This window comes from Podarcis vaucheri (assembly GCF_965113315.1).
Source record: "Podarcis vaucheri genome assembly, chromosome: 7".
Taxonomy (NCBI): domain Eukaryota; kingdom Metazoa; phylum Chordata; class Lepidosauria; order Squamata; family Lacertidae; genus Podarcis; species Podarcis vaucheri.
The window spans coordinates 33,853,619-33,878,870 of record NC_138765.1 but is presented as its reverse complement, the minus strand read 5'-3'; the positions used below and the strand labels follow the sequence as shown (position 1 = coordinate 33,878,870).

The 25,252-nt window shown below is 43.0% G+C and overlaps 1 protein-coding gene across 12 annotated transcripts in view; it reads right to left on the bottom strand.

The window, feature by feature from the left end:
* CSMD2 (CUB and Sushi multiple domains 2) overlaps positions 1-25,252 on the bottom strand; it is a 492,929-nt gene that overhangs the window by 188,541 nt on the left and 279,136 nt on the right. For 5 of the 12 annotated variants that reach the window (XM_082233181.1, XM_082233177.1, XM_082233182.1 and 2 more), the window contains 3 exons: positions 19,712-19,833; positions 10,952-11,055; positions 2,285-2,397 (listed from right to left, as the gene is read on the bottom strand). The exons of 1 other annotated variant lie outside the window; for it this stretch is intronic. In XM_082233181.1, coding sequence (XP_082089307.1) covers positions 2,285-2,397; positions 10,952-11,055; positions 19,712-19,833 — 339 coding nt within the window. 6 more of the 12 variants (XM_082233186.1, XM_082233178.1, XM_082233179.1 and 3 more) reach the window with 6 other exon arrangements.

Sequence of the window (25,252 nt, the reverse complement as noted above, 5' to 3'; positions counted from 1 at the left end):
ACTCCAGTTTACCCTATTTCTGTAACAATTTTTGAACTTTTTTAAAAAGGGGGGATCTTCATAAAAATTCTTATGCATATTATCTTCATCAAAATATACATTTTGGTGCATATTCCTACATTTAGAGCTGGTCCTAAAATAGACAATACTGATTTAAATGGACCAACAGTATAATGAAGCTGCATAGGTTTGCATACTCAGCTATCAGTGGCTGCTAGCCACAATGTTTACATTCTGCTTGCACAGCTGGAGGCTGTATCCCGCTGGTACCAGCTGCTGGGTATCACAAGGGAGGAGAGTGCTATTGCACTAAGGTTCTGCTGACAAGCTTCCAATGTGCATCTGCTTATCCACTGTGAGAACAGGCTGCTGGAATAGACAGGGATTAGATAGGGTGCCTTTGACCTGGCTCTCTTTATGTTAGGGAGGTCTCAGAGCTCAGTGATAGCGTACACATTTTGCATTTATAAGGTCCTTGGTTCAATCCCTAAAGCCCATTTAAAGAAACTCAAGTAGCTAGGCTGGGGAAGACTTCTTCCCAATACTTTAGCCAGCTCCTACCACTCAGTAGACACATGATGGGAGATCAGTATTACCATGACAAAAGGGAAAGGAACAGAAGCAATTTTCTTATAAAGAAAAGAAAAACACAACCCAAAAATTGTAAGAAACTTTCCCTTATGAAATGTGGGATTGTGTGGCATAGTCCTCAGCAAACCTCCTGACAAGTTCTCTCTCAGTGGTTAATTGTTCCACATTAAATTTTCTTTTGTCTTGCCTTGTTTCCCATTGTGCTAAGGAACATATTAGCATAGTCAAACACAAAGCCACTCTTTGATTTTTTTAATAGTCACTGAATACTAAAGTGTCACCCTGCAGGTGCCTTCCTTTGAATACCTCGTATACATTTGTATGCACTGGAAATCCCCCTTAAATTGTGTATTCTTAGCACCCAGACACTCATTGAGGCCACTGGTTTTCACATGGTGAATGGAGACAGCTGTAGACTCCATTGGCAATACTTCACCAAAAGAAACAGTGATAACAGGAAGTTGCCCTGAACAGTCACTTATCACTTTTCCATGAATGTGTGGTCTGACTCCCCATCTTTAGGAGATGTGGCCAAGAATTTGGAGGAAATGTTGGAGAGGGAGAGGGATTTTCCCTCAGAACTAGCCCCAGACATTCCCACTGTCTTGAAACTCTACTGCAAGAGGAGCCTCTTTTGCCAGAACTTCTCTGGCCTTAGAAGCTCATGGTGCCTTCTTGCTCAGAAGCCCCAGCAGAAATCATTGTGCTACTGGATTTAGGCTACCAAAGCAGCCTAAACTCCATCACTTCAGAGGTGGACCTAATCATCTGTGGAGCTCCAATTCCATTTAAGTCTTAGTCTAGTTTTGCTTGCTACTGAAGCAACATTTCAGCTCGTGTTTCACAGGGTGCTGTCCAAGGTGCTGCCTGCTTTTCTTGGAACATGATCTCTGCTTTGCATGATGTTGCCTGACTAGAACATGAATATAAGACTTGTACATACTTGTACCTAGCACCTTGCCCCATCTTGGGCTACATCCTCATCTAGCCGAAGCCACTGTCTGGAACACCACTACTGATGTGCCCCTGTAATGCTGAGGAGCATTTATTTGTTATATTTATATCCTGCCTTTTCTCCAAGCAGCTCAAAGTGGCATACAGTCATACCTTGGATCCCGAATGCCCTGGAACTCGGACATTTTGGCTCCCAAACGCTGCAAACCCAGAAGTGATTGTTCTGGTTTGTGAACGTTCTTTTGGAACCTGAACATCCAACAGGGCTTCTGCAGCTTCTGATTGGCTGTAGGAGCTTCCTAAAGCCAATCAGAAGCTGCAATTTGGTTTTCAAACATTTTGGAAGTCGAACGGACTTCTGGAATGGATTCCATTCGACTTTAAAGGTATGACCGTACTTATTTCTTCTCTTCTCATTTTATAATATTGAGTGTGTTCTAGCTTGCTCTTTTAATTCACACAGCATGATTGTGGGTCCCAATAGCCCTGGTTTCCACTGCAGGCAAGTCAATGGGGAAAAGGGACTCTGAAAGTGGAAAGTTTGGAAGCCACATATCTAGTTATTTAACTCTGAGCTTCTAAGAATTGAGAAGAATATGCAGTACTTTTGCAAGAACTGCATAAAAGGTACAATTGTATGCACTGCCCTGTGTTATGTTTGTAACCCTTGATTCACCTGGACAAGAAAACTTCAGGGAAGTTGCAGGAGGGGATTAATCAACATATTAACCTGGATTACCTTCATATGTTGCTTTGAATCCCAGTAAGTTCCTCACACTGTCTGTCTGGAACAGAAGCCACATCTGATGTTGGGTGCTGACAATCAGATCAGGGACTGTTGTGCCTGTTAAACTGTGAACAAAGAAGACAAAGGAATGGTAATAGCAGCAGTAACATCAACGGAAGGCAACAATTTAACTGAATTTTGGGGTGGGAGTTCGTCCTGAGGCAAAAAATAAAATAAAAATAAAAATGCAAGGAGCGAAGATTTTGCTAAGGCAACTGATTTGTCCTGACCACAGATTCCAGCAGACACAGAACCAGATGTTTCAGGGTCAATAGCTAAGGAGTCAGACCAAGTTCTTGAACCTCTGTTAAACCCAAGGCAGCAGCCTTCTGGAATAGATCCGACAGCACCAGCACCACAAATTCAGAGCCCCTGGGGCTGAGAAATGGAGTGCTTCCTGACCTACCTCACAGTCCAAAGGTACAGAAAATGCACCAGGAGACCAGGGATTGCAGAAGAGGTTCTCATCTGCAGGCCAGAGTGTAAACCCTTTAAGGACTGTAGTACTCAAGAAGGGGGTGGAACCTAGAAGAGATGGACTAGAGGCTCAGGCTAAAAAAGCCTCAGTTCACCTTTAGCCTTCAGTGGAGAAAGTTGTTCAATCTGTTGTGCTGCAGCACCTGAACTACATCGCTGTCCGCCTCTGTTGGGCTCCCTTTCAAGACCAGGATAGGACACAGTTGGGAATGAGGGAGGATGATCTAGCTGGATTTTATGTAGTAAGGTTGGCTCAGTTGCCAGAGATTTTCAGTAAAAGCAAGCTGCGTCCCTTCTCCTTAGTGTGCATATATGAATTGTGTAGCCAACTCATGAACAAGCAAGGCCACCAAACTTGGCTGCTATACACCACTCACACACTGCTGTGTACAATATGACAGTAGGAACAGGAATGTAGGGGGGGTTCCTAACTGCCCTGCCCCTAATCTGTTGAGTCAAGAAAGGCTGTATGGTTTGTGGCAGTGTAGCATGGCAATACCTCAACAGGACCTGGGGAGATTCTTATCACATCCACTTCTCCACATTGTCTTGCCCCTAAACTTGCCCCCATTTCCACTGGCCTCATCCAAGTAACAGAACTCTCAAAATTGAGTGTTGACAACCCAATGCTTTTCACTGTCTTTTTAGAGGGCAGAATATAATTTCCTTACCAAAGATGGCCTGCATCAATATTTTCTGAAGGTACAGATCATAGTCAACATGGGGAATGTAACCCAATGTAACATTAAGTTAAAATAATACTCAAACCAAGCCCACCAGCACCAAATGCCTCTAAGGCTTCACTCCTAACTCCTCTACTCACTTAAGAATAAGCCCCGTTGAATTCAATAGGATTTACTTCTGAGTGGACAAAATTAGGATTGTGCTGTAAATCCTAATCTAAAATACAGGCATCATCTCAAGTATCTTAAACTCTGCTGTCCCTCATTTCTGTGCAAGTCTGTGCCTACAAATACCTTGAAATCAATCCCTGTCAATTTGGTCATTCCAGATAAATGTTATGGCATAATTCTCCCAAAGACAAACCAGTGTTGACATCAAAAGAAGAACTCTTAAACATTTGGGATTTTCACTGTTGTGGGAATGAGGGACCTCAAACAGATGTATTTCCTAGCTCAGTCAGGACCAAAGACCCAGGGATGTGGCTATGCTGCCTGATTCCACGTCAATGGATTCATGATCCACCAAGGAGCAATGAAGTCCCAAGGAGTTCACAGAATCATAAATCAAGGGATCATCACCCAATCCCTAGCTTCAAGGTTAGGCTGACTCATTTCAGATTAACTAACCTGACACAACAAGATAAAGGATAAGCAGACTTCAGACTAAACCCTACAAAATGAGGGCTGAGGAGAAGACACTATAGTATGACACTAGACCTGAGGTGGGAACTAGATGTGTGACTGTTTGCCCTTGCTTAACTGAACATTAAAAAAAAGCTGTGGAGTAGATTTGGAGCGTTGTGTGTGTTAGAGGGTTTAAATTCTTTGTCCCCACATGAAATCCTCCCCCTTGCACCTGTTATTTGCAATGAGAAGAAAATACTCATGGCACCATATATAGATGCATTTGTCCCTTGTCAAAATGACAGTGTCTATGCTGGGAGACGAAAGGTTAAATCCCTTTCACCACGTGACATAGTCCTGATCCATTGCTGGGTTTTCTTTTCGAGGGGTGGGTGGGTTTAAAAGAGCCACACAAGGCAAACTACATGAGAAACACCGCATCATCAACTCTGGTACTGTCTCCAAGTTTTTCTTTCCCCCCCTTTTTGTAGAATGGATGGATAACTCAGTTGTTTAGCAACAACAACAACTAGACTGAGTCAGAAATCTCTTTTGACCTTCTGTAAAAACCCGCAGATCTCAATCTGTTTACCGTTAACCTAGATTAGAGTGCCCCACAAGCAGGAAACACAAGCAAAGATTACCCATCATGGTAAGGGATCGGGTTCATGCCCTTGGAATTCCATAGCATCCATTCCTCAGGGAAGCTCTTGCAGTTATAACACAGGGAAGTTTGGGTGGTTAGTGAAAATCTCTGTCTCCCGCCAGGTTTATGGGGAAGCAGATTTGAACCAATTACGTTGCTGCTATCTTGATTGATAATAGTCTGGTTGTTGTTGCACTCCTGTGGATTTTGTAATATATTATTTTGATGTTGTTTTTATGATAGTCTTGTGATTGCTTGATGGTTGTTTTATTGATTTCAGTGCTTTTATATTTGTAGGGTTGGTTTATTGTTCCTTTGGTTTCTTTTACTGGCTCCTGTGCATTGAATTGTGGAAAAGCAGCCTAAACTTCTTTAGAAAAGTAAAGAGAAGGAAAATCTCTCCAATCAGTTCAAGCAAAAGTCCCACACTATGTGCGAGTCAAACAGCAGGTGCAAGTAAGGCAAGTGTGGAGCAGTTGACAAAGCCTCAGGTTTGGACTGAGGTGACTCACGTTTAAATTCCCCAACCCAAAGCACACTGGATAGCCTTTGGGCCAGTCACTGTAGCCTGGTCCCAGTTTAGATCCTAAAGGTACATGAAGCCATCACCTTGATGAAGCTAAGCAGGTCTGGGTCTGGTTACTGCCTGGAGGGGAGGGCACCTGGGAATGAGTCAGTGATGCATGCTAGCATACCTGGGAACTCGCCTTGATGCATTCGCTCTGCCTCCATGGCTGGAGACAATAATGCTTCCAAATACCAGTTTAAGGAAACCATGAGGAAGGGATTAGTACTCTTGTGCTTGGGTCTTGTTTGCAGATTTCCGATAGGCCACCATGAGAACAGGATGTTGGCCACTGGCCTGATCCAGCAGGCTCTTCTGATGTTCTAACATCCAATCCTGGTACAGTTTTCAGACCTCCAGACCAAAAACATTTCTGCCTTATCAAGACAGCTTCAGCCTGTCAATATCCCAGTTACTGCCTGAAACAATTCGCTGTTAATTCTACTGACCCCTGTACTGCACATTTCGACCAGCAAATGAACAACTCCATGTACAGCTCACAGTTCCCAATCTTTTTATTTTTCCATGCCTCACCCCTTGGCTGTTGTCAGCAAAACCCCAGCCCTTGCTTCTATCCTTTCACTGGGAACTTCTACTTGGAAAGCCTTTCCAGAATTAACCTGAAGTCTTTTGAATGGCTATTTCATCTTGCCCTCAATCTGAAGCAGGGGCCCGACTATGCTGCTACAGGACAACAGGGTCCAGATTCTTCTAGTCTCTCTCCCAGCAAAAGCACATACATGTCCCAAGAGGTGCTGGACTCACAGTGGAGCATGGGCCCCTTACAGTGCTTGCGTGCTCTTGCACAACAATTGTCAAAAGAAAGATGAGGTGCAGGACCACTGAGGAAGTTATTCCTGGCCAGTATGAAATACTCCAATATGAAAGTCCAGGAGGATTTGCTCTGCAACTTCTCTGGACACTTTTCTAACAAGAGCTTCTCACCGCATTTAGAAAATGTTTTGTGAAGAAAGCCCCTGAACTCATTTCAGCTTCTGACTTAGGTATCGAAAGGAAAGAGAGAGTGTCTCTAGCACAATCAGACTCATAGGAACCCTGGTTCATAGGAACCAGGGAGCTAAACAACTCCAAGTCAGATCCATTTGGCTCCGTAGTGTTCACTACTAGTTTCAGAAAGTGAGTCTGTTCCAGCTCTACCAGGGATACCAGGGGTTGAACCTGGGACCTTCTGCATGAAAGCACGTGTTCTGTTACTGAGCTACACCACTTCTCAAGATTGTGAGACCTTTCAGTCAGGGTCCTCTTTCCCACCTTCTTATATTGTAATTTCTGGGTATACTGACTCTGCTGTAAAAACAATCTCTTGTCTTAAAGCAACTTATCATATTGACCTTGGCATGGCTTTGAGGTTCTTTCTGGTGAGAGGAGGCCATTGGTTTGGAAGGTAAATTCAGACCTGACTAAGAAGAATTTTTTTTGAGGGGGGGGGGTAGAGTGGCCTGTACCATTTCAATGCAGAACTGTACTTTTTAATTATCCCCTAGTAAAAACTCCCTGCAAGCAAAAAAAAAAAAAAAAAAAAAAAAAGCGACACCATGAGGAGAAAGGTCCCAACCTGTGCTAGACTTCTATTGGCAGGGAAGGGTTTTCCGGTTTGTTTTTTATACAATCATATTGGGTGAACTGATCTCCCTCTCACTCTACCACCTGAGGACAACCATCTCATTCTGTTGCGTGTGAAGATTCAGTCACAGCAACCAGTAAATGGCTCAAGACAACCTGAAAGATGATGTAGCTGAACCAACCTGAATTTCTTTCTTGTTTTAAATGGAGGAAAGCAACTCTGAGATAAATCCTCTGAATCTTGTTTGTGTAAACAATCTAGTAGCCAGTGTAAAATATCAACAGTGGGGCAACAGTTAAAAAGTGTGTCCAAAACCAGAGTCCAGAACTCAGGCTTTGTTTGAGCCAAGATTCCCCAGGAACCTGTGACTCAGACCTGGAGTTTCTGAAGGAATAACAAAGAAGAAGGGGGGAGGATAATTTCCTCTTCTTTGTCCATTTATTGTTTCAGAATATCACTTTGCCCTGAAATCTGATCTACGCGAGGAGAATATTTTGACGGTACAAATGAACCCATCAAGATTGCTTTTCAATGCTGACAGTGGTGGAAATTTGTGGATATTCTAATTCAATAATTAATCTTATGCATTTTACTGACATGTGCATATGCTCAAGTGTATTGGTAAGGCACCTGATAAGAAAAACAATATTCATATTATTGTATATATCTAGAGAGAGAGAAGGTCAGGATTTTATTCTATTTATTTACTAGCACTTTTGTACCTGGCAACACTCAGGAATTCTAACAAACCCCAAAATCATTGCAGATTTGAAGTCATGGCAGTTTTGCAAGGTTCAGTACTCTACTTATTCAAAATGGCATCCACAGGAAAACATGCTCGATCTCAGGAATCATCATGCAAATTTTGGTTACAATATCTTAAGAGATGTCCAAATGCATAACGAAGAGACAGTCAAACCACTTTCCAAGTTATATAGAAGATTTAATAAAGATTTTAAAATGTGCACATGGCAGGAATGAAAGCGGGGTGGGAAGAGAAGATACAAAAGGAGCTAAAAGTGGTAGTGAATATTGCATACAAAGCACTTCGTATAAAATTCAGTAATCGACTTTTTACAGGACAACAGAGGCTCTTAACAAATTTAATAGAACTTAATTTGTTTTGGGTTGCCTTGGGCAAGATAAAGAGACTAACAAATCTTAATAATAATAATAATAATAATAATAATAATAATAACAACAATAACAACAACAACAACAACAACAACAACAACAACAACAACAACAACAATAGCCTGCTAGATCAGGCCAATGACCCATCTAGCCCAGCATCTGTTCTCACAGATATGCTCTAAGGGCCATATGTTATGGAACTGAAGAAATCTGAGATGGACCTTCAAGTTTGGTACATTAGAAGTATCCTGGTGGGTGGGTCAGAGCAATCTAGTCCACCATCACACTTCCCATACTGCCCAAATGGATGCCTTTAGGAAACCCATATGCAGGACCTGAAAACAACCGCCCTCTCCCATGATTGTTCTTCAGCAACTGGTAATACGGAGGCATGGTGGTGCCTCTGAATCTGGAGGGAACATTTATTCATCATGGCTAGTAGCCACTGATGACTAATCATGCATCCTCTTTTCAGTAGCAAATTCCACTAGTTGATAGCTGACTGTGAAGGACTACTTGTCCTGAATGCTGTCCACTTGCTCCACTTTTGATTCACAGCAGCTGGTATTCAGAGGCATACTACCTCCAGCATTGAAAGAAGTACATGGCCATTATCGCTTGTTGCCTTATGCTCCATGAATTTGCCTAATTCCCTTTTAAATGCATCTGAATTGGTGGCCATCACTGCATCTTGCAGTACTTCTGGTTGCCCTTTCCTGCACCTTTTTCAGCTCTCTAATTTCCTACGGGAAATGTAAATGGCATGAAAGCTGTCATTTCCTCTGGAGTACCATGATAACCCGACACCTTCAGTGCACTTAGCTAAATCATCTGTTTGCACAGTGTCTGTCTTGACACTTCCAAGTTACAGTGGAATCTCTTCATTTGTCCAAACTTAATTCCCAGCAGAAATTTTGCTGCAGGGTCATCTGAACTGGAACTAGTTAACCTGTTGGAAGAAGGAAAATATTTCCCTCTCCCAGATTCTGTGTGTCTTGTCCCCATGCTTCTCTCAATGCATAATTCATCCGTCCATCTGTCCACCTATCTTCAAATAAAGACCAAGTCTGCTTACTCCTTTGTGCTGAGAGTGAAATCAGTAATGGCATTAGCTTCCCCCATAATTCAGTGCTGGCACAATCTAATGCACTTGTTTTCCCAGGCAGTTAGTGTAATGTGGTTTGAATGATCACTTACTAAATGCATTTATAGCCTCAAGGTCAACTTGAGCTTCTGTTTAGCGGAAGGGGACTGGGGAACACTATGGGGGTGACCTCCTTTCCTTGACAATCGCTCTAACTTTTCCATAAGCACCAAGAGGAATTCAACGTGACTGGTAGAAACAGGAACTCTGTGAAAAGGCTTATTTGATTTCTATCCTCCACTTAAGTGTAGAAAGTTCTTTAAACTGTCTGTTGTTCCAAGCACAGCTTTGTTTTATTTGTTATAGTTTTGCATACTTTAGAACTTGAATTGCTTTTATTGCTGAGAGTTATGTTAAGCCACATAGATCAAAGGATGAAACGGGATCCAAATAACTAGACGCAAAACCTTTGATGAGCAATTTGCAATTGGGAGCTGGGGAAAACTATTTTACAGCTCCAAATATGGCCAAGACGTTTTTTTGGAAAATGCCCTGTGTTTCCTCAGTATTGATTGGTGAAGTGTGTTCAATTTGACATAATTTGTGTCAGTGTTTCCCCTCCTTTTAGAAGTGGCAGCCAATGAAGCTTAAGGGGAGAAGAAAATGGGAACTTGATGATGCCAGAACAGACTTCTTTTCATCAACACATTACCAGGGACATACTGTTCAGCAGCATTCCTGCTTTTCCATGTAATATGGAATTTGGGTTCAATACCCTAAAATGTTCAGTACTACCCCATCCATTGAGGGTGCTATATTTGGGGCGGGTGAGTGGGGGAATCCATTTTGCCTTGTCTCTAGCTGCAATCACTCACAATTATATCAAAACATTTCCATAACAACCCATGCCACCAAATCCTACACATGTACTAGCTACCCCAGTGGCTACATTAACTAGTCCAATGACAACTGAATAGCTCCAAACCCGAACCACCAAATGTCTCTCCAATTCCTTTCAACCCTTCCTCAGAACCCACTTCAGAACTTGATGGTGGGGGTGGGGAGGAAAGACTGCCACTGTTGACTCTGATTTGCCTCCAATCCATGGCACACCAAATGCAGCATACAGCTTGATAAATGGCTGCCCACTTCCCTTTCTACCCTGTACCACCAGCTGTGTAAATGGAAGAAGCCACCATCTTCCCATTTCTTCTTGGTTCTCTCAACCCAGAGTATGTAGCCATGGACACTGCTCTGCTATTTCCCCAAGACAGACATTTCAAACACTATGAATGCCCCACATACTGCTCGTCAGTGTAGGCAATGCTGAAATAGATGGATCAAGTATAAGGCAGCTTCCTATGTATACAGGCTTTCAATATACTGAAAATTAATAGGTGATACAGAACAGGCAGCCACCCAGAGTCATTGGTGTGGGTCTCTGGAGAGACCTGTGGCATCTCAGCAGAGGAATTGGTTACAGAGCTGAGGCAGAAGAATTGGTGTAAGCTACCATTTCTGCAAGGCCTAGCAAAACAAATAACTTCTTGCTGTAGAGAACAAACTCTTTAATCTAGGTCCGTTATCACTACCTGCCTGAGACCCTTGCCACAATCCAACACCAGCAACTCTCTCCCAACAGAGTAACCATTCCAGTAACACACATTTGCTTCTCTGTTCCAGGCCACCCCAGCAAATTATTTAGTAAACAAAAGTGAGCATGTGCTTTCTGCCAAAGAAGTCTAAACTGCCTACAGTGATGAATACATGAACACTCAAGCAAAAACCCAACCAGAATTACATGAAGAAAAGCCTACTTACACATAGAGCACACTCTTCTGGTCTCCGACCTGACCACCGTCCCCCACAGTTAGCGTATCATAACCTCTCTCCAAGTCGAATTCTTCGAAGTTGAGTTTGATGACCTACCAAAGACACATGGTGTTAGAACAAATGGTTGAAATGTCAGGGAGGAACCAGGTTAACAGAAGGAGTGGATCGAACAAACTGGGGCTAATATGGAGTAGTGACTAGCGTGCTGAGTTGGTGTCCGTTATACCAAGGTTCCTATTCCCACTGAGCCATAAAAGAAACTGAGTGGGCCTTGGAAAGCAACAATCTTTCAGTCTGACCCACTTCTAAAGGTTGTTGCAACACTGAACATCTGGGGTAACAGCCAGATGCAATGAATGATCAGGAAGTCAACTTCAATGATTCTACCCCCGACTATATTCAAGCTGTGCAATCATCTAAATCAGCCATATCGCTCACAGTTACGTCAAGAGCATCAGCATGGTGTAGTGCTTACAGCATCATATGAAGACTGGGTTCAATTTACTACTCAATCATAAAACTTACTGAGTAACCATGGGCCAATCAGTCTAACTTACCTCACAGCATTGTTGTGAGGAAAAATGCTGCCCTGGGCTCCTTGAAGAAAGGATGAGATTGCTCCCCTTAAAAGCAATCTCAGTGCTTGTGGGTCAACAGAAAAGGGAGCCTAAATTAAGCCACTGGGAAATAAGGTGAGGGATGAGTATCCCCCAAGGATGTAGAACTAGAAAAAAATATTTTTTTTTAAAAAAAGGAGGCAGTCCCCCACCCCATAAAGCCCTGTGAAGACAGAGCATACTCAGTGCACACTTAGGAAGGCTGAATGTCAAGTGGGGGGGGGGGGCTGAGAGAGGAAGAGAATGAATTTGCTTGCATCCATGTGAGTTTTTCAGGGGAAACCAGTTCTTGTTGAGCTACACCTCTCATAATCTGTGACCATTGGCCATTCTGGCTTAGGCTGATGGGAGCTGCAAATCTGTACAGTACCAGGCTGTCTAACATTCCCTAGATCTTGGGAAATGACAGTGCTTGTTTGACAATACTGCGGCTTTGGTACAGCTGACCAAAAAATAGCATCGATGACTGCTTGAAGCAAGTGTAAATCACTGAATCCAAACAGGGTATTCTGGAAGCAGGGACTAGACACCTTAATCTCTGCACTATCTGGGAAGCTCTCAGGTAGACTGGAATCAACCTTGTTGCTCTGCATTCCATAACCCTACAGCCCAGCAGAGATCATGACACCAAGTCGGAGGCTGCAGTGCTTTGAGCTAAAGAACCAGATTTGGTCCCTGGTTCTGAGCCTGATGCTGATGATTAGGGGACCACTGAACCTGAGGTTGGGTAGCAAAAATCCACAGAACCAGCTCCCACATCACCAAGGAATGAAGAACTGGGACCAGGACTCTCACAGGCACATTCCCTGGGTCTAAGGGGCTAAGTGCCTCCCACAGTATCTTGCCAGTCCAGTGGTGGAGGAAGAGCACATCAGGAGGGAGGCCACGAAGCAGAAGTTCCTTTCTTCAGGTCAGAGGGCTGGCCCTTAAGAGACCCTAGAATAGGACAAAACCTAGGAAATGTGGGCTGGAGGCAGCGGTTCAAGAGGGGCCAGTTCACTTCTAACCCTTGAAGTAAGTAGTTCATTAGGAGTTCTCCTTCGTTCTGACTTGACACCTGACTTGCCATGCTCCATAAGTGCCTCTGCAAGACCAAAATAGGACACCACAGGTCCTATTGGGTCACATGATATACAGAGTCCAGTTGGGTGACATGATATACAGAGCCAAATGGCTATTTTTAACTGCTGTGTTAAACTTTGTTCCCCAGCCTGACCAAGTTGTTGGATGAAGCAGCTGTGCTGGCTAGTCCTGTGCCCTTGCTGCATTTCAAAGCTGACCTTAATTACACACTTGCCCCTGGTTCCTCAGAACTTTGATTTAAAGAAAAGAGAAATAAAAATAAGTTTTTAAAAGTGGGAGAAATATGTTTGTGTCTTTTTGGTGAACACTCACCACAGGATGTTCTTCAAAGTATCTGACTGTATTTATGGGAATAAGAAAAGTATCATGCAATAGGCACTGTCTAAATCAACCTTCTCCAACCTGATGACCTCCACATCCTGCTGGATTCCAACTCCCATCAGCCCCCAGTCAACATGCCCAATGCTTAGAGATAATGGGAATTGTAGTTCAACACAACTTGAGGGAGGGTACAAGGTTGGGGAAAGCTGGTTTATTGGTTTTTGTTGCTGTTGTTGTCTTTATTCAGGATCTTACACTCTTTTCAAAGTGAAGGTAAAAGTGTTTGCATTTGTACATGGGTGGAAAAGAGCACAATCCTTCCCAAAGATGGCTGTAGCCCATTCATGCGTTCGGTTCATATGGGTAACCACACATGCAAGGGGAAAGTGTCATAGGGTCACACCAGCAAGCCCCACACTTTACATGCTAGTCATGCCACTGAATGGTCATGCATTCAGTGTGAATGTCAAAGGCTCCTATTGCATGAGACCCCTCCCACAGTGCTACCAAACACAAGGGCATGGCTGGCACTCATGTCAACCTGCAGGGGGCACAGGGAGTGGGCACAGTCTGCCCCCTCGCAAGGAAGAACAGAGTGAGGGAAGCAGGCAAAGAAAACACCAGGGCCTGCTTTAGCTGACCCCCACCTGGGGAAAACTGTACATTATATTTTATTTATTGTAGTGTTTTAAAATTGTCAAGAGCCTTGGGTTTCTTGGTAGAAAGGTGGTATATAAATGCAGCAAACACATAATTACATACAATTCCACTCCCTGCTTTATGCATTTGGCCCCCAAGAGGCTTTGTCAAATTCTTTTTACTATTCTCCCTACACTACGTTGCATTAAACCTCCACCTAGTATGAACCTGTACTAAAAAAAATATTATTAAAAACCATGTAATGATTGAATAATGTAATTAATGCAAAGAACAAAGAGTTGTTAAGTGACACACATCATTAGTTAAAGCAGCCATTGAAGTAAACTACATTTTAACAAGTCTGACCCTAATTAAATAGCTAATTACATTGTAGTACACTGTGGACCATAACCTTGTTGCAGAGACACAAGTTTCTGGAGTCCAAGAATTATTTATGTATTCTTTCCTCCCCCTACCTTTCCACTCTCTTCTTTGCCCTAGTTTCGCTTTTGCTCTTAGTTAAAAATTGAAAATTATTTAATGAGTCATTAAATAACAAGAGACCTCCTAGAAAATATAGATAAATGGATGGTATAAAGCCTACCTTTCAAAAGTCACTGAAAACAAGTAGCAAAAAAAACATGAGATGTGGTGAGATCTGCTGAGCAGTTTTCAATGGGCCCAGCTATTAAGGCTTGTCAATAGTCATTATGGGTCACTTTACTTCAGGCTGGCTATTGACAACCAAGGATCAGATTTCAGCTTAACAGATCTGCTGGTGTGTGTGCCCATGCATGCATGTGCATATCCTTACAATTCCATATCTAGGAATATTTCCACAAACTACAATCTGCTAGGGCCAAGTGACCCTCCAGATAGTGCTGGAATCCAGCACCTATCAACCAAAATCAGTATGGCCAATGGGCAGTGATGATAGGAGTTGGAGTCCTACAACATTTGGAAGGTCAAAGGTTCCCCACTCCTGTTTTAGGGCTACACAATTTGCTAGCCTTTGAACACAGGAGGTAGCTTACATGGAGTTAGACCACTGGTCTTTGTCTGACCATTGTTCGGTGGCTCTCCCAAGGTCTCAGGTGGAGAGAAGATTCCCAGCACCAACCACTTGGGGTTATTCTAACTAGAGATATTCAGGATTGAACCTGGGACATTTTATATACAATGCATTCCTATTAATGAGTTGTCATCAACATTTTTACTGTCTCAAGGTATATCTGTGTATCTGACTGCAAGAGAGGGTGATTATAACACTTAACATTAAAAATTTTAGTCCATTAATGTAACCCATCAGAAGAAATGCCCAAGGTCTCCATGTGGGAGATTTCTCTCTAGATCACCCTGCCACCCACATCTTCAACACACACACAATTTGCTTTTCTGACACACTCTAAACTCGTTCAGCTGTATTTCTGCAATTGCTGCAGATTCTGGTGACAGCACTCAAATGTTAAAAGGAATTGATTTGTTTTCCACCTTCTCTCTCTCTCTTCCCCCTCATGCGCCTGACAAGAGAAGCCCACAGGACTGTAAGGAATATCCTCAGCTATTTAAACACAGGGAAGATATCAGTCATCAGTTGTGGAACAACTTCTCATACTAATAGCAACAAGCTGAGTGGCAACAAGTGAGCAGAGCTGCACTTTTTCAAAATCCATCAATACAAGTTCTGGCCAGTCATCTGATTCTCAGGAACAAGGACAGTGAGGATTAGGGGAAGGCATTGGAACACATCTAGGGAAAAGTTTCCTGTGCTGTCTGCTAGTTGTCAGGAAAGCCAAAGGGTCCTAACAAAAGATGACTGCATCGTCTCCTTGTAATCCTTCATGTTCCTTATATGGGGTACAACTCTCCACACATCACACTTCATACTAAACTAGAGGTGAGGAACTTGTGGCCATCCAGATGTCGCTGGACTCCCATCAGCCAGCAAGGTCAAAGATGGGACTTGTAGTCCCATCTGGAGGGCTACAGCCCTACAGCCCCTACCCGACATTAAACATACAGTATGACAAAAGTCAATGGAGAGGGTCTTTCCATTCATCTGCCTGGCCCAACTGTCATCTGGACCATTCTCCCTCTTGGAGGTAAACGGTGTTTCCGTGTGCGGCTCTGGTTCGCAAGAAGCGGCTTAGTCATGCTGGCCTCATGACCCAGAAGCTGTACAGCGGCTCCCTTGGCCAATAAAGCGAGATGAGCACCGCAACCCCAGAGTCGGTCACGACTGGACCTAATGGTCAGGAGTCTACCTTTACTGTAGTGGCAGTAGCAATGCCTCTGAAACCTGTGGGTGGCCAGTGACTGGATCTTTCTCTCTCTCTTGAAAAGTGGGTCCTGTAAATGCTCAATATCCCCCCCTCTCTCTGGGGCCTGTATATGCTCTCTCTCCCTCTTTCTCTCACCCACACCAGAACTGGAGAAAAAGCACTCAACCTTTCTGCAACCACTCTGCTAGAACAAAAAGAGATGCCCAAGTTCAACAAGTTCTGAATGTGGAGAGAGATATAAACACAAGGGAGCAGAGGCTACTTCAGAGATAGGGGTAGGGGAACCAGGGATACTCCAAACATTCTTTATTAAACCCTTTAACAGCCTGGTGTTTTCCAGATGTTTTCAGCTACAACTCTCATCATCAGAGCCAACACAGCTGTATTTGTTGGGACTGATGGGAGTTGTAGTCCAAAACATCTGAAGAGCACCAGCTTCATGAATACTACTTTATAACCCTGCCTTGATCTAATAACTACTACAATCCTGGAGCTGATTCAGACTATTGTTCCATTTACACTGACTAGCAACAACTCTCCAGGGTTTCTGACAGCCCTATCTGGAGATGCCAGGCATTGAATTTGAAGACCTCTGCATTCAAAACAGATATTGTGCCGCTGATAGGCATGCAAGGAGGCAGTGGTTTCCATCAGGGCCCAGGTTCATCACCACACTATTTCCATTCTGTTACAGTTTGGTTTCTACTAAAATCTACATTATTTGTGTCACTCACTGCTATGGTTAACACCTATGCAATTAGTAGCATAATAGTTGTGTAATTAATTTCAACTCATTTCAATAGAAGGGAAACATCAAAAACAATGCAGAAAATAATGCAATTATTTGTGTAATATTTATGTACTAAAAACTAACAAAAATGAATAATGTTCATATTCAGTAGTATGATTTTTCATTCCTGATCTCAGATGAACAAACAAATTGCAGGGATTTCTGTTTCTGATGGAATTCTCTGACATCTCGAACCACTGAGATACAACCTTTCTACTGATCAAGTATTTGTTCTGCACAAGACAATTTAGACCCATACAGTTGGGGCTGCATATACTCAATGCAATTCTGAGACCAATGTCCATTTGCATAATTTTCCCTATATTGTGCAATTCATGGTGTATATTTTTACAGAATTCACTTTCCTTTTGTTAGTCATAGGCAAGGGGAAGGAACTATCACAGCAAGCTATAGCAGAGGAAGAAATTGGACTCTGCTGGCTCTGGAAAAATGTCAGCTCCACCAGAGTCCTCCATCAACTGTCATCTGGTGCAACCATTCCACTAGGCTATAAGAACTTAAGAGCCTATTGGATCAGGCTAATGGATGAGGTTACTGCTAGGTGGATTTGTAGCTGGTTGACTGACCCAAGCCAAAGAGTGCTCACTAATGGTACCTCATCATTTTTGGGGGAAAGAGATAAATGGGCTGCCACAGGGTACTGTCCTGGGCCAGTTGTTGTTCTACATCTTTATAAATTACTTGGATGAAAAAAACTGAGGGGTTGTTCATCAAATTTGCAGATGACACCAAACTGGGAGGGGTAATAATGCCACAGAGTCAGGATTCAAGATGACCTTAACAGATCAGAAAACTGGGCCAAAACTAACAAAATGAATTTCAATAGGGACAGATGTAAGGTTCTACACTTAGGTAGGAATAAACAGCTGCACAGTTATAAGATGAAGGAAAACTGGCTTGCAAGTAGTACATGGGAAACGGATCGAGGGGTCTTAGTAGACCACAAGCTTAACATGAGTCGAGTGTGATGCAGCAGCAAAAATACCTAATGCTTTTCTAGGCTGCATCAACATGAGTCTAATGTTCAGCTGAAGGGAAGTAATAGTACCACTCTATTCTGCTTTGGTCAGACCACACCTGGAGTACTGTGTCCAGTTCGTGGCACCACAACTCAAGAAGGATATTGACAAGCTAGAACATGTACAGAGGAGGGCAACCAAGACTATTAAGAGTCTGGAAACCAAGTCTTATGAAGAATGGTTGAGGCAGTTGGGTATGTTTAGCCAGGAAAAAAGGAGACCGAGAAGAGATATGATAGCCATCTTCAAATATCTTAAGGGCTGTCACGTGGAAGATGGAGCAAGCTTATTTTCTCCTGCTCTGGAGGTTAGGACACAAACCAATTGCTTCAAGCTACAAGAAATAAGATTCTGACTAAACATCATGTATTACTTTCTAAGGGTAAAAGCTGTTTGACAGTGGAACAGACTCCCGAGGGAGGTTGTGGACTATCCTTCATTGGAGGTTTTTAAGCAAAAGCGATCTGCCATGGATGCTTTAGTTGAGATTACTGCAATACAGGGGGTTGAAAGAGATGACCTTTGGGGTAACTTCCAACTCTACAATTTTATGATTCTATGAATGCTCCATCTAGCCCAGCCCCTGTGCTCACAGTGATCATCCAGAAACCCACAAACAGGACCTGAGCACAACTGTCCACCAGCAGTTTCTAGCAACTGGTACTCAGTAGCATTACTGCCTCTGACCACAGAGGCAGAGCATAGCCATCACGGCTAACAGCCATTGGTAGCCTGTCTCCCAGGAAAGAGAGGGATATGGAAATGACTGCAGTTCCCTCCCCCCCCCATAGGCTCCACTGAGAAACCAGCAACTTTCAAACCCTCCTCTCCTTGAAATCTTTTCAAACCAGCTGGTCATTACAAGAACTCTGCATGTAGGAGCCTGTGTGCAAATTTGCTCCTTGATCTTCTTTCCTTTTATATTGTGATATTTTATATTATAAGTGAAGGCAGGACTGTCTTGTGGTTGAGTATCTGCTGATACCACTATCAGATTCTCTAAATTAACTGTGGTATGTAAATCGCTTTAATATTTTTTTATATATAAAAAATCTGTAAGCTGCTCTGGGGGCCCTTTTTCAGGGTAAAGTGCTATAAATACATAATGAATACACAGGGAACCATAACCCCACTGGTTCAAAAAAATGGGCATCCCTTTTCAGCTATGTTGCTGGTTTCTGACTGGCTGAATCTCTATTGATTTACTTAAATAGAGTTCTAATTTTCAGGGTGGGCCACAACAATAACAAGTAAGAATAAATGACAGAACAAAAGTTTTCATGCATATATTCACATTGTCTGCAAGTTCTATAAATGCTTCCAGGTTAGATTTATTCATTTAAGTACCATTTCCTTGCATTTATATCCCACCATTCTTCCATCATGGAACCCAAGGCAGCATTCATGATGTTCCCAAGCATTTCCCCCTCTGGGGACTAACTAGACTCAGGCTTGTTTAGCTTGAGTGCCTTCAGACCATTTGCTGGGACAAAAGGCTAGATGTTAAAGGTCTGTCTGAACAGCCAGACAGAAACTCTAGACCTTGTTGCATCCCACCTCCCTGTTGCCAACCGAAGGCCTTCCTGACCTGTGTATTGCCATACCTGCATCACGTTACAAAGCAACACACCTTTCCTTGCCTTTACCAGATGTTTTGGACTACAACCCTCATCAGCCCCAGCTAGCATGGCTGTATTTTGTTGTAGCAGCTGCAGCCCGAAACATCAGGTGGGCAGCAGATTGGGGAAGACAGCATTAGCTGGGTTGTCCCATGGCTGACCCTGTAGCTACATTTTAGCCATTTAGTTTGGAACATGATTGCCTCGCCCTACTTTCATGTGCCTCTCACCTGCTGCTGATGCAGCTTCCTGCCCTTTACCAGGTTTGCTGCTGAATTATGAGCCCAACTTTGCAAACCCGCTGCTCAAAAAGGGCACACACCCAATCCCCCCCAGCAATGCATCCGCAAGACCTACCTTGGCTGGATTGACTGCTGTTATCACCCACACGCAGTAGGCATTGTTATCGTACTGGACAGGATAGTTTGGAGATGTGATAATGCCGCTGGGGCCTCGGAGGTACGTATCACACATCCTAGCTGTGGGGGTGGGGGGAAAGGAAAACAAAAAGCAAGGAGTATGTGTGGAGGGAATATTTAAGCTTGGGGTGGCCCCTTTGTTAAGAGGCCAGGAATGCACAGGCAACGAATTAGGTTTCATATTTTATCTGCTGTTTCCTCATCCCACCCCACCACTCTGCTTTCCACCCACCAAGTCATAGAATAACAAAAGAACAAACTGAAAAAGCACCTGAAGATCATCTACTCCCAGCCCACACATCACAAGACCACCAAGCTGAATGCATCCCACTAGTCATGTATGGAAATACACAAGGGCTCAGCTTCTGCTGCCTGCCTTTGACTCTGTAAAGGGGATGGGATTATCAAGCACCTGGCAGATTTCAATGCAAGGCTGGTGGCCTGTGTTGATTGCAGACTGTGCCAACCTGGTACCTTCTGGATATTTTGGGTTATTATTACTATTAATTATATACCGCCCTTCATCCAAGGATCGCAGAGCTTTTACGGTATAAAAGCACAAATGTATAGCATAGTAACAAACCAAACAATAACCCCCCTGAGTTTAAAAGGCCATAGATTGTTTCATTAGCCAAAGGCCTGGGAGAAGAGAAATGCTTTTGCCTGTCACCTAAAGATATGCAATGAAGGTGCCAGGTGGGCCTCCTTGGGGAGAGTATGCCACAAATGGGTCCATTGGTCCATCTAGCCCAGCACTTTGTCAACTATGTGCCCTCTTGATGTGTTGAATCACAACTCTCACCTGCCTCAACCAGCCCAGATATATGGTGCCAGGGCTGATGGGAGTTGTAGTCCAAAACACCTGGAAGGCCCCAGGTCGGAGAAGCCGGGCCTATTCCAATGGGTGCCAGCTCTCCATTGTCCTTCCAAGCCAGACTGTTTGAAATCATTTTACTCAGAGGTGCCAGTGGATCAAACCTTCTGCATATGAATTATGTGCTAGCCAACCTGAGGGCTATCCCCAGCTTTCCACCTTTACAGTAGTACTAGAACACAGTGGCAGGGATGCCACATTGAGCCAAGTGCAGGAGTGTTTCCTTCAAAATCTGACCCAAACATTGCAACTAGCTGATTCCAGAGTTCCTTTCCCAGTTCCCTATAACTCCCATCAGCTGGTTTATTGGATCACAGCTTGTGTGGGCCTAGGCTACTGTAAACTGGTTGTCCAAAGGCAGGATCATCCCACATTTTAGATCTTGAATGCACAGAGTAATCACACAAGCACAGTAGCAGAAAGGGGGGCGGGATATTAACTCAATAATAATAACAGGGGGGAAAACCCCTCCCTAACACAAAATTAACAAACCAAAACTGTACTTATGGGGAAGGGGTGTTTATAAAGCTGAGTGTTTTTGTCTTTTGCCTCCACAAATCTAATCTACAGACCTATACCCATTTACCTGAGAGTAAGCTCCATAAAATTTTTTTGGATTTACTTCTGAGTAGACATGATGAGGACTGCCCTGTGCATTTTTTAAAATAGATTTTTTTTTATTAAATTTTTTTTCAAGTGTTGGTTTGTAAGACTTGAGTTATACAAAACAAACAAAGAAGCAAAACATACCTTAAAGTCTTGTGGCCGAATTCGAAGGCAGTGACATTATAAATTATTTACCCTTCATAGTTCATTTACAAACTCTAGCTCCACCACCAATGAGAGCTGGAAACTTATTTTATAGTTCTTGTTTTTACAAGAAGAAAAATGAAATAAAAATGAAATAAAGCTGGGATTAAAAAGATGCAGAGCACCCTACAAGATTGTGTGTTCAACTCCGCACTTATGAAACAGAGAAGGTGGTTTGGCATAGATATCTCAAGATGCACTCAATTTATTTCAAAAAAGAGCAGGGAGAAGAAGCCATACCTGGCAGCTAAGCAGACTATTGGCAACACTATCAAATTTGTTTTGCAGTATGGCTTCCTGATAGAGAGTGAGGTGGGCTTTAACTTCCTTCACCCACGCTCAGCCTGAAGGCCTAATCAAATCCCAGCACTGTAAATATTTAATAGAAGGCAGTCAAATTAAGTTTGGCTTTTCCACAGGTTCTGGGATGATGGAGAATATTTCTGAAGATCACTTTGGATGAAAGAGAGGAGAAAAAGGTAAGATTTAAGAAGAAAAGGTGGACACAAAGTGTCTTTCTTTTGGTTCATGAGGAAATCCATAAGTTTGGATGCCAGCATCAGAATTTATTTCAGATTAGGATTCAGATTCATGAAAGGCTCAGTTTTAGACCTTAAATGCTCTGAACACCACTTTGGGAGGCAACATACGAGGAATCTCTTATTAGTGTCTTTTAGATCTGAGCAGGAACAGAGGAAGCTGCCTGATATCAAGTCAGACCATTGGTCCTTCCAGCTCAGCAGTGTCTACACTGACTGACAGAACCTGCTCAGGGTTACAGACAGGAATCTCTCCCAGACCTACTTGGAGCTGCTGCGGATTGAAGTTGAATTGACTTAAATTTGGGACTTTCTGTGTGCTCTACCACTGAACTACGTTCCTTCACCAAACTATTAAGCTGCTTTATTCTGAAAGAGACCTCTTGGTTTCAGATAGAAGTCTTTCCCAGCTCTACCTGGAAATGCCAAGGGACTGGACCTGGGACTTTCTCCATGCAAATTGTGTGCCACATCACTGAGATAAATCCCTTCTCTGAAGCAATTCCTGGAAGCCTATTGTGCTATCTTTACTTTTGCCTCAACCAAACAAATCAAGTGTTGCACACACACTAAATTGGATCCATCCTCAAAATACTAATAATATTTACTCTTATAAATAATAATGACTATTTGTTGCTAGTGGTAATAATAAAAGCAGTTTTGAAGAATCTATTAAATTTACACAGATTTATTTTCTAAATGAAAGGAAAGCACAGGTTCTGCCCTCATGCTCACATTACAGATGACACAAGGGCGATGTAATATGAGGGTGATACGAAAGAAGAAATGACCACAGAGGAGATGCCTGAGCAAAGAAGAGTGTCTTCAGCAGCTGTTTGAATACAGAGACAGATGGAGATGTCTGTATGTCAGGAGCCAAGACATCCCACAGGAATGGTTCATTTAGCAAAAAAAAGATGGAGATAGGAGACAGAGGAAGACATCTCAGGCACGGCGTGGGGAAGAAGGGACTGAATGCAGAAGGAAGAGCGGGAGAAGCAAAAAGAGAAAACGAGGAACAAGAGAACTGGCTACATGCATTTAAAGTACGATGATATTACTCTAAATAGTCATGCCCCCTCCCCAAACAATTATGGGAGCTGTAGTTTGTTCAGAACACTGACAGTTGCTAGGAGACCCATTCCTTTCACACAACTACACTTCTCATAGTGCCTTAACAATAGATCCCTCTTCCCAGAGAACTTAACAAACAACAGCTCCCAGAATTCTTTGGCAATGTCCTGACTGTTTAACATGGTATCATAGCACTTTTAATGTATGGCAAGAATGTGGCCAATGTAAAGCAAGGGACAAAAGGTAGGTGCCTGTGTGTATTTAAGAAAAAAATGAATGTCAAATGAAAAGGGCATCCAGTGAGTGAAAAGTAAATATATCTAACTGGGAAATGGGCAGGGGGAAGATGTTATGGCATATTTGAGAACACACCTATGCACATGGCATTCACCCAGGGAGTTTGGCCATGGGGGAAGCGAGTCATCAAATCCAGTTTCTGCAAAATTTGGAGGTAAGGGGTCAAGACCTAGAAAGTATACTGCAGTGTCTAAGATGTTTAAAAGATCCCCAGGAAGTATTCACTCAAAGTGTGCAGGAGGGGCACAAGCATACCCCTAAATGTGAAGAGATCCAAAGTGTATACAGGTTTATTTGCACAGGATCTCCTCTGGATAAGCCAGATCCCTGGCTAATCTGCTTTCTCACTTGACCAGAGGAGCTCATACAAGGAAACATCTGTCTCTATGTAGTCTCTTCAAACTGATGTCCTCCCATGAGATGTCAAGGGAATAATAGGCAACCCTGTTTAGGGAAGGTTTTAATGGTTGATGCTTTATCATATTTTTAATATTCTGTTGGAAGCCGCCCAGAGTGGCTGGGGAAACCCAGCCTGATGGATGGGGTATGCATAAGTAAGTAAGTAAGTAAGTTCTGTCAGATTTGGGGCTGTGGGGAATAGACAGTGAATGCAATCTGACTGCCCCCTCCCCAGTGTAGTCAGTGAACACATGGGGAGGTGTTGCTTTAACTTCCCTAGTCTAGCTGAGCCACTAGGGTGAAAGGGGTTCTGTCCCACCAACCCCCTAGCAATCTCCTATCTGCTTGCCTTCTTCCTTCCAACCAGTCAGGGAGAGGCTCTACCTGTCATTGCCTTTGGCTCTACAATGGACACTAGCCACCATTGATCAGAGCCCTTCTAGCGGGTCAGACTTGCATATTTATAGCACTCAGGGTGTTCCACAGTATGTACTGTTATGGGCAATCATTCTCAAGAGCCTTCCTCACTGGTCCCCTGTTTTTCCCCTGCCCCAAATGGCTAAAGTAGGTATTTGGAAGCCCTGATGAATACCCAGCCAACGTTCCTTAGGTCCCCGCTTGAGCATCTGCTATGACCATGAGGTACTTATAGACCAAGATCTTTCAAGGACAGGCAACTCCATGACTCCAAACTCACTTCTTAATACAATTCATCAAAAAGGCAAGGCTTCAACATTTGAAAGTTATTTTTTAAAAAATAAAAAAACCTAACAAACGCAAAATACAGTATAAAAAATAGTTACAGGGATAAGAAAAGTCTAAATTTTAAATGGAGGAAGGAGTTTGTGACTGTATATAAAATTAATGATTAACACTGTCACAATGGCACTGGCAAGTCCTCCCTTATTTCAAATGAAAGATTGCTATAGAATTCATTTGCAGAGTCAGATATTTATGCCAAATATCCTCTTATGTTGATTTAATTCATCCACACTTCAGGGAATTAGCCGGGATTTTGCAGTGCCAAGCAAGTACCAAGAAAAAAAAGGAAAGAGCAGAAATGCACAAGCTGTGCAGTGATGGTTCAAAAAGACTTGTGACGGAGAGATCCAGTGAAGTGGAAAGTGTGATGTTCCCTATTGACTAAATACTACAGCAGATAGAGAAGGAAACAGGACACTCAACTTCCGTCTCCAGGACATCTCTGGCACAAACTCGCCTCTTCTCTTTCCTTCTTGAATGTCTTGTAAGCCCAGAGGAATACCTTGTATGTGCCCCGTGGGGCACAGAAATCTCCAGTACACCATACATCCTCTCCTTCCAATTACTTAGGGCTATTCCACACTTCCACTTGTCCCATGCCTAGAAAGCATGGATCAGAGAGGCTTTCCTTTCTAGGCATGGGTCTGAGTGTTTTCTCAATTGTTCCAATGGTTTCCCAAGGAAAACCCACTTTTAACACTGAATTGGAAAACAAACATCAATC